We start from the raw sequence: 10,369 nt of genomic DNA on the forward strand, positions 1-10,369 counted from the left end.
TTGCACCAACCACTGGTCGAATTATACCAGTAGTCCTCGATTTAGTTCATTTAGTGACCGTTCAAAGTTACAACATCACTGCAAAAAGTGACTTATGGCCGTTTTCTCACACTTACGACCTTTGCAGCCTCTCTGCAGTCGCGTGTCTTACACTCGGATGCTTGACAGCTGACTCACATTTATGACCGTTGCCGTGTCCAGGAGTCACCTGATTTCCCCTTTTGCGACCTTCGGACAAGCAAAACCGATGGGGAAAGGCCCTGACTCACTTCACAAGCATCTTATTCATGTAACAGCTGCAGCGATTCACTTAGCAACGGCAGTGAAAAAAGACTGCTTCTTGCTTTCTAAGGAAGCCTGGGTCAGAAGAGGGAGTCCCCATGTAGCACAAGAGCAGGTAAGAGCTGGGATGGTGGTGGAGTTAAACGGATTCATGTCAGGCGCAAAGAAGCAGCATGGAAAAATGTATTAAAGTTTATACAGGGAGTCCGCAACGTACGACCACAATTGATTCCCACGCTAAATGAAACATTTCTTAAGAGCCGCGGTGGCGCAGTGGTTAGAGTGCAGTACTGCAGGTTACTTCTGCTGCCTGCCGGCTGCCTGCGGTTTGGCAGTTCGATCTTGACCGGCTCAAGGTTGACTCAGCCTTCCAACCTTCCGAGGTCGGTAAAATGAGGGCCCAGATTGTTGTGGGACAAGAGGCTGACTCTGTAAACCGCTTAGAGAGGGCCGTAAAATCACTGTAAAGCAGTATATAAGGGCTACTGCTAAATGAGTTTTTCTCTACTTTACAACTGTTCTTGCCACTGTTATGAAGTGAATCACCCCATTTGTTAAGTTAGCATCACGGTCGTTAAGTGAATCTGGCTTCCCCAGGGACTTTGCTCGTCGGAGGTTTTCAAAAGGGGATCATGTGACCCCGGGACACTGCAGCCGTCATAAAGGTATGCCAGTTGCCAAGCATCTGAATTTTGATCACATGACCTAAATAACTTTTTTTCAGTGTCGTCGTAACTTTGAATGGCCAACTAAACAAATGGTTGTAAGTTGAGAACTTCCTGTACATGTCCTTGTGTCCGACAATAGATGACGCAGGATTAAAATCTCTTTCATTCTTTTTTTGTCAGAGTTTGTTGCAGAAAAATCAAATCCAGAAACACACACAGATAACTGATTTGGCTGGATTCATTAATTTCTTTATATACATAATAACAAATGAATGCATGTACAATACCAGTAGTAGATTCTTCCAACATGGAAGAAGTTACAAGCAGAACACAAGTAGGAGAGAACAGTCAGTTTCATTTCATTTCAGAGATGTCTTGTTTCAGTTTCAATTCTCAGCACAGCACAGACTCAATTCTGTCTAAGCTCCCATTGGCTGACTTAGTTGCTATGCCCATTCATTGGCTGACCTTGTTACCATGTCTCTCCCAGTCATGAATATTCTAACATTTTTTGAATTCTCTCTCTAGTTAACCTGAAAGAAAGATTCCACTTATTGTTACCAGCCCAGTTTTCCTGTGAGTCATGCAGCACCAGCGTCTACCGACGGGTGAGAGATAAATTTCTGTTTCCAAGGGCTGGCTTGGTTTTATTCTAATCTGTTTATTTTAATTTATACATTTCTCGGCTGCCTCAACCACCGAGGTAGATGTCCCATTGCTAGCCTGGGAAAATGCCAACCAAGAACTGGGAGAGGACCAACCGTGGGTGGCACGAAAAGAAATCTACATTTCTATCTGGGCTGGGATGTTACACACCTGGCTGTAAGGGGCGGGGCTTCTGCAGTGATGTCACAGGGCACGTTTGATTACTTGGTCCAGAACATAGTTTACTAGCATGATGGTGAATCTATGGCACGCGTGCCCGAAGTGGCATGCATGGCTTTGCCTGTTTGTCTTCCAGGTTTCTGGCAAGCATGCACACGTGAAGATCAGCTGTCTTTTGCACGCGGGGCAGTGACAAAAACCAGTGTAAGCATGTGCGCCACACAGCTGATTGCCAGGTGCGCATGTGCGCCAGAAGCTGGAACTTTGTTTTTGATGGAGCGTTATCTCTTCACATGTGTGGCAGTTCTGAAAAACGGCCTGCGCAAGCCCGCGGCCCAGCTGATGGTTGGGTGTGCGATAGAACCTGGAAATTTGGCTTTTACGGAGCATCTCCCTGACGAGCAAGCATGATGTTTCTGCCGAACCTTTTTGGTACTCACTGCCGAAAAGATTCACCATCACTGGTTTACTACGTTGTTTTTATTTTTTACCGTTTTAAAATGTGTTAATTTATAATATAAAATACAAAAGAAAATAGAAGGACAATAAGGGAGGGAGAAGGGAAGGGAAAAGTGTAGGAAAAAGTGGAAAAAGGCATTGATTTCCAACTTCTTTTGATGCAGTCGAGTAAAATTATAGCATCCAATCTCAACTTTTTAACTTTTACATAACAGTATAAACTAGCTGTTTCTATAACAACAAACCTGTCTAATTGGTAAAATCGAAGTTTCCGTTTTCTGCCCCATGTCAAGCACAAAGTCCAGGAGTGGTTTCCAAGGACAAAAATAATTGTGTGTTTTTTTAAAAATCAAAGCAGTTGATTTAGCCTTCTCTGCTAGCTCCGTCAGCTTTTGCAGCCATTTGTCCATAGTGGGGATCAAAGTGTCCTTCCATTTTTGTGCATAAATTAATCTTGCCACCAACCTATATAACATCAAAGCTTTATTGCAGATGGCTCCTGGTCACCAATTTCCCTGTGGGTCAGTCCTTGCCACAAGCACAATTTGTGCAGCAATGGCAACACCCGTGCTTTCTGGTTTTCATGCTTCCTTTTTAATTATTTATTATTTTTTTTATTTTCAAAACAAACACAACACATAAAATCTTCTTTTTTTGCATCCTGTAGAAAGTGTATCAGTTGGTTACAAAAGGCTTTCGTGCATCTCTTCCACAGTCATCAAACATAATTCATATTAACTCAAATATTTTAACTGAGATATTTATACATGTTACCATCATCATACCTCCATTTACATTTGACTATAATTGTTTAAACGTCCTTCATCATAAAATATACCAAGATTTAATGCATAACCACATACTGGCATTTCATTTGCTATTTCTAAAACCCTCCAATAACACTGAATCTTTATGTCCTATTCTAGCTAAACATCCATAATATTCAATAACAAAATTTTCTAATCCTTCTTTCCAAACCATTATTTGCAATTTACATCCAATTTCCTTATGTTGTACCCATACCTATATATGCCTTATTATCATTATCCCTCCTTTATTTAACTATATCCTGTATCATAACATTTCCCCCCTAATATTCAAAACTTAACTATATCTAACTTGGTTCTTTTTTTTAATTAATCTTTATATATAATCCAAGAGGATTTCTAATCTTCCTTTCATGGGTACCATTCAATATTATATCCCATTATTGTTTATCATGACACTACACATTGTATACATTATTATCATTATCAATTATTTGTTTAACTTTATCTATTATCACTAAATTTCACTACGTTTAGCTAGTTTTAATTTATACCCTTCCATCTATCAACCTGTATCTTTCCAGTAACAAAATAGTCTCATATCTTCTGCTGTTTGTGGTATCAGTCCTCTTATCTTCTCTTTAATCAACTTTATATGGACTCCTCTTAGCAACTCTTTGCTTATAAAATCTCTCATGTAATTTCGATGCCCTTCTTCTGTTTCCTTAATCCGCTTATCTTTAATTGTCGGTGATGTTATCAAAACTATTGCTAATAAAATTTCTCTCTTTAGATGCATAAATTCTTTTATTTTTCTTCTTCTGTATCTTGCCATCTGAAGTAAGTTTCCCCTCCATTTAATTCCTCTTTTAATATTCCACTCTTTCCATTTTCAGAGACAAACCAATCACCATAAATATAAGGAGTTTTAGTTGCTTTATATTCATTTTCCTCTTCGGTTTTTTGAATTTTAACTGCCCCTTTATCCATTTGATAAACATATTTAACTTCTCCGTCATATTTTGCTGTTAATTGTACTAAGTCATCCAACTTCTTCTCAATCCTCTCATGTGTATTTGATAATTTCTGTATTTCTAAGAATATATTTTGCAGACTTAAAGCCTCTTTCTTTTGCTGGAATTGTGCCATTGTTTTCAACTAATAAACACTGCTATTCTAGCTTAGACGTTTTTAGCAAAGGTTAGTCTTCAATTCACAATAATAATTTCATCTTCACCTCTCTCTGGTTAGAAATACCTCAAAGGAACATCTGTGTACTTTTCTTCTTATCGCTCTCTGTAAACAAGCAGTAAGACCTTGAAGTGCCGAGCCAAGATGAGTGAGAGAAAGTAAAGTATTTCGTTTCCAATGCACAAAGTTCTAGCTTCCGAAGTAGCAGTGCTGTTGTTACAATGTTGCAATTTTTTAAAAAAATGTCTTTTTTGTATTTCAAATGGAAAAGAAAGTCCAATTCTTAAATGAGTTAGAAAAACACCCACAGTAATGAAAGAGGAGAATTTTGCACCATAGGCTACAGAGAGTAATGAAAAGAAAGGAAAATAGAAGAAGAAGGCTTATTCCGTTTGCTTTAAAGGTCTTACATAAATTATGTCCGTGAAGATAGCATTCAAAAAAAAGAAAAGAAAGATAACCCCTTGTCAAAAACCATTCCAAATTTATTTCTGCTGCTTATTTCTTCTGTTCTCCAATTTGAATTTATTTTAAGTTTTTTATAGGCAGTCACTCTTTATTCTTAAAATTGTTAATAAATTTTACAATTATCACTCCCCTTATCCTTCCCTCTTCCCACCCTCCCTCCCGACCTCCCATACGCTAACATAAGCTAACTAATTTTAACATGTTACTATTCTTGTGCTTTAACTCCCCCTTTATTAAACTAGCTTTGAATAAATTGTAACATTCCTTATGCCTTCATTCATAAACTAACTGAAATTTTTTAGTCCGGTATTTGTTTTGAATATAGTCAATCCATCTTCTCCAGTCCAGCTTGTACTTCTCATCTGAGTAGTCCTTCAGATACACTGAAATTTTAGCCATCTCTGCTAAGTTTACTACTTTTAACGTCCATTCTTGGATAGTGGGCAACTCTTCCTTCTTCCAATATTGCGCCACCAACAATCTTGCTGCCGTCGTTAGGTTCAAAATCAAATTAGTCTCTATAACAGTACAATCTGAAACTATGCCTAACAAAAACAACTGTGGTGTGAACTTTATCCTTTTTTTCAAAATATTTTGAATAACCCACCATATTTTTATCCAAAATGCTTTAACTTTTTTACAAGTCCACCAAATATGGTAATACGTGGCACCAACACAGTCACATCTCCAACATTTAGATTGTAGATTCGGATACATACATACAGGCTAGCCTTTTTGGATCTAAATGCCATCGGTACAGCATCTTGTAAATATAGGCAGTCACTCTTAATGCAATAACATTTCCTCACCAGCTGGAAACACCTTTTCTTTCCATATCCTTCCATTTTGCAGCCGTCCTAACTTCGTCAGCCAAATGGCTGGATTTTTTGTCACCGGCTTGAAGAACTTTCTCTTGAATCGATCAGGGACTTTGCGAATGTCCCTGAGATCAGCAAGACGTACTCTTCCTGTTCACCATCTCTGTGGGACGATTTAGGTCCATTTGGACCACCCAGTGGCAAAAGTGTCGAATGCGATCTCAGAGCATTGAGATCGCACGTCGTATTGTCGCAACTTTGGCTCCTCCCCCTGGTTTTCTTTCTTCTGTTGTTTCACAACAATCCCCTGACTCACACGTCCATCATCCCCTTCTCCAACAACTTAACTATCAGGCCGATCCTATTTCCAATCAGAGGCCACTTTCCAATCAGAGGCCACTTTCTTTTAACGATCCCCCATAATCGCTTGCGGGGTGGCGTCTGGGCAACTGAATGCAGCTGAGTGTTTTATGGCCAGATGCCCTTCCTGTCGCCAATGCGGAGTTTTGTTCAGCAGATACATTCTCACTGTTCCTTGAGAGAGAAATATCAGCCTCTACCTAGGATCGAACTCACAGTGAGGCGAGAACTCCACCTCTAGGCCATCGCACCACGCATATTTCCAATCGGAGATAATGCAAAGATATTCCTGTCTTTATCGGCTAGTTCAGGTGTGGTTCCAAAGGTGCTTTTTCAAAAGGCGACTGAACTTTTTTTTTTCTTTGAAAATGTTTCACTTCTCGTCCAAGAAGCTTCTTCAATTCTCAGTTCTTCAGCTTTCAAGGACAAGAAAACCCAAGGAAGTCTGATTGCCTTTTGAAAAAGCACCTTTGGGGCAACCATGACCTGGATGTTATGAATCTCCATAGAGGTTCAGATGGGATGCAAGAAGGACCTAGGGAAGGAACAGTCTTTCCTGCTGGAGCAGGGGGTTGGACTAGAAGACCTCCAAGGTCCCTTCCAACTCTTCTTCTGTTATAAGCCATGGCAGGAATCTGTTTGGGCAAGGGCTTGGTGTTAGTCCTGTTTTCATCTTCTCCAGAGGCTACTCTTGACTTGCCCTTAGCCCCTGTGTGAGGTGGGCTTTGGTTATTCTCTGAAATCAAATGCAGGACCCCAAAACCGATAGTCAGGTGTCACTGAAATGTCCCAAAGGTGCTTTTTTTTCAAGAGGCAACTGGACTCTCTTGCTTTTTTTCTTGGAAGACGTTTCGCTTCTCATCCAAGAAGCTTCTTCAGCTCTGACAGGACAGTGGGGAAGGGAAGGATTCGTATTCCTTGCAGACAGCTAGTCATTTGCATCCTTTTAGAGGGTTGTTGAGGCCACTTGGGGGTTTATCTCTGTCCTCAGGGTTCCAGTGGCCTCAACGACCCTCTAAAAGGATGCAAATGACTAGCTGTCTGCAAGGAATATAAACCCTTCTTTTCCCTACCATCCAATTATTAGACTTATTTTTTAAAGACTGTCCTTATGATTGTTCCAGACAACTTAAGGAAATGAAGAAGCTTTTAAAAATAAGTGCTTGATCTGAAGAGGCCCGGTGCTACTGTATCTTCTTTTAAATAGCAGAGAATAACGTATACTTCCAGAAAGCCACATCAATTTTAACAGCATCTGTACAAGTGTAGTCTGAAATGTAACACCACAAACAGCGTATATCGTATGTACTGCTTGCTGTTTGCTGTCATGGGGGTTCCTAGGTGCTCCCATGTTACACCCCTTTTAGGCAGCCTGCACTGGTTGCCGGTTGTTTTCCGGGTGCGATTCAAGGTATTAATTATGACCTTTAAAGCGCTCCATGGCTTAGGCCCAGGGTACCTGCGAGACCACCTACTGCCACCAGTAGCCTCCCACCGTCCAATACGATCCCACAGAGTTGGCCTCCTCAGGGTGCCGTCGGCCAGACAGTGTTGGCTGGTGACCCCCAGGGGGAGAGCCTTCTCTGTGGGAGTGCCTTCCCTCTGGAATGAGCTGCCCCCGGAGCTTTGCATCATCCCCGACCTCTGGTCCTTCCGACTAAAAAGTTGGCTTTTCCAGCAAGCCGGCCTGGCCTGTTAATTTTAACTCATTTTTAAATGTATTGTCTTATAAATTCGGTTTGGTTTTTTTGGATATGTATTTAATTTCTTTTTAACTTTTGGGATGTGTGTTTTTTAATGTTGTACGCCGCCCTGAGTCCTTTGGGAAAGGGCGGCATATAAATCCAATAAAAACAAAACAAACAAACAAAACAAGGAGGCAAATGAGTAAGGTTCTACATTTAGGCAACAAAAATAAAATGCACAGGTACAGTATACGTGGTACCTTGCTCAATGGTAGTAATTGTGAAAGGGATCTTGGAGTCCTAGTGGACAACCATTTAAATAGGAGCCAGCCGTGTGCAGCAGCTGCCAAAAAAGCCAACGCAGTTCTAGGCTGCATCAACGGAGGGATAGAATCAAGATCACGTGAAGGGTTAATACCACTTTATAAGGCCTTGGTAAGGCCACACTTGGAATACAGCATCCAGTTCTGGTCACCACGATGTAGAAAAGATGTGGAGACTCTAGAAAGAGTGCAGAGAAGAGCAACAAAGAGGATTAGGGGACTGGAGACTAAAACATATGAAGAACGGTTGCAGGAACTGGGTATGTCTAGTTTAATAGAAAGAAGGACTAGGGGAGACATGATAGCAGTGTTCCAATATCTCAGGGGTTGCCACAAAGAAGAGGGATTCAAGCTATTCTCCAAGGCACCTGAGGGTAGAACAAGAAGCAATGGGTGGAAACTAATCAAGGAGAGAAGCAACTTAGAACCGAGGAGAAATTTCCTGACAGTGAGAACAATTAATCAGTGGAACAGAAGTTGCCCCCAGAAGTTGTGAATGCCCCAACACTGGAAGTCTTTAAGAAGATGTTGGATAACCATTTGTCTAGAAAGATATAGGGTTTCCTGCCTAGGCAGGGGGTTGGACTAGAAGACCTCCACGGTCCCTTCCAACTCTGCTATTGTATTGTAAATGGCTGGGAGGCAGAGGCAGATTTCCCTCCTCCCTGCTTTTCCTCCCCAAAAGCTAGATGTGTCTTATACTTTGGAGCGTCTTATACTCCAAAAAATACGGTATGTTCCTTGCAGTCATCTGGTCGTTAGTAGTCTCTCTGAGAGTTATTAAAGCCACTTGGAGGCTTATCTGTGCCCTCGGAGGGGCCACCTGAACCAGGGTGTAAATGCACGCCTTTCAGCCGTTCCAAGAAGGTTCCACACCCATTTGCACTATTCAGGTGACATTAAATACAGATAAACAGATAAACCTCCAAGGGGCCTCAACAATTCTCAGAGGGAGCGTTAACGACCAGATGACTGCAAGAAATATAAACCTTTCCATCCTCCCTCATTCAGCCAGAACTGAAGAAGCTTCTTGGATGAGAAGTGAAATGTCTTCAAAGAAAAACCAGAAAGTCCAGGTGGCCTCTTGGGAAAAAAAAAGTGCCATTGGGTTTTAAGAGAAAGAAACTTATCAGTTATGTTTGAAACCAAGCGTGCCCCCGCTTCCTTCCTCTTGTCCTTTAGGGATGTGCCTACATCTCCTGCAAGCCGGTCATCGTCTGGTAGATGTTGGGCCGGAGAAGAACGTCCCAAGAGGGTTTGCTTGCTCTCCTTTGGAGCCTGGAAGGAGACACGTGATGGAGGTCCCTTGGAGACTCACGCAATAAAGGCTTGAAATGTTTGCCTTGGTTTCTTTCCTTCAGGGTGGGGAGTTCCAACCTTTGAGGATCCAAAGAAGAGAATTTGGTTCAAGCATCTTTACGGTGGACTAGTGCTGAGAACTTGGCGTTGCCCGGGTATTTATTTATAGAGGGGGAAATGTCCGGACCAAACGTAATTTCTAATGTTGGATTTTCCCCCTTACCAGAGGGAGCCCCCTCGTGGAGTATGGTGAAGCCGTTACCATGGCAACTCCACTGCGCTGCACAGTAGAAGCCATTTTAGGGCACGACAGGCTGTATCGTAACAGAACACCCCTCCCGAGTATTTGTTTCCAGAGAGTAAGTCATCTGTGTACCATTTGGTTGAAATTGCTCAAGGCATTCCAGAGTTATGCTGGAACATACACACACACAGAGCCATATATATGTGTGTGTGTGTGTGTGTGTGTGTGTGTGTGTGTTGTATTTGTGCTGATAAATAAATAAAGGGAGACTTGTATAGATCTATTTCAAGCTATTTAGCTCTCATCAGCTAGCCATACCCTTACTGGGATTTGAACCTGGGCTGTATTACATATTAGGCAGGAGTCTTAGCCACTAAGCCACAGGCTCTCCTCCGTATCAACTAAGCCAGGGAAATAGGTATGTATTTGTGTTACAACCCCTGGTATGCCCAAATATGGGCGGGAGCTCACTATCCCCCTTTCTGTCCTTCGGCTCATTACAGAAAACCATCCAGGCAGTAATGTAATGAGCCGTTCAAATCCCAGTAAGGGTATGGCTAGCTGATGAGAGCTAAATAGCTTGAAATAGATCTATACTAGTCTCCCTTTATTTATTTATCAGCACAAGCACAACACAAATATAAAAAGGCAACATTAAAAATAAAAATATGGTTTTCTGCCTGGATGGTCTTCTTTAATGAGCCGAAGGACAGAAAGGGGGAGTAGTGAGCTCCCTCCCATATTTGGGCATACCAGGGGTTGTAACACAAATACATATAGATAGATAGATAGATAGATAGATAGATAGATAGATAGATAGATAGATAGATAGATAGATAAGATAGATTTTGGAGTATCTTCGGTCTTTTAGTTTAAAAAAAGGGCTCATTGGGGCTCTCTGAGCTTGATTGTTTTCTTGCAGACGTTTCGCAACCCAAAAAGGGAACATCATCAGTGCTAGAAGGGAGTGGGGTTTATGG

The 10,369-nt window shown here is 41.5% G+C and overlaps 1 protein-coding gene across 1 annotated transcript in view; it reads left to right on the forward strand.

The window, feature by feature from the left end:
• Positions 1-9,166, forward strand: part of LOC309389576 (uncharacterized protein) — a 43,261-nt gene extending 34,095 nt beyond the window's left edge. The window contains exons 15-16 of the mRNA XM_081948126.1: positions 1,479-1,558; positions 9,029-9,166. Coding sequence (XP_081804252.1) covers positions 1,479-1,558; positions 9,029-9,070 — 122 coding nt within the window. The 3' untranslated portion in view covers positions 9,071-9,166. The remainder of the gene's footprint in view (positions 1-1,478; positions 1,559-9,028) is intronic.
• Positions 9,167-10,369: the final 1,203 nt, after the last annotated feature.

This window comes from Natrix helvetica (genome assembly GCF_964273705.1).
Source record: "Natrix helvetica genome assembly, chromosome: 3".
NCBI lineage: Eukaryota > Metazoa > Chordata > Lepidosauria > Squamata > Natricidae > Natrix > Natrix helvetica.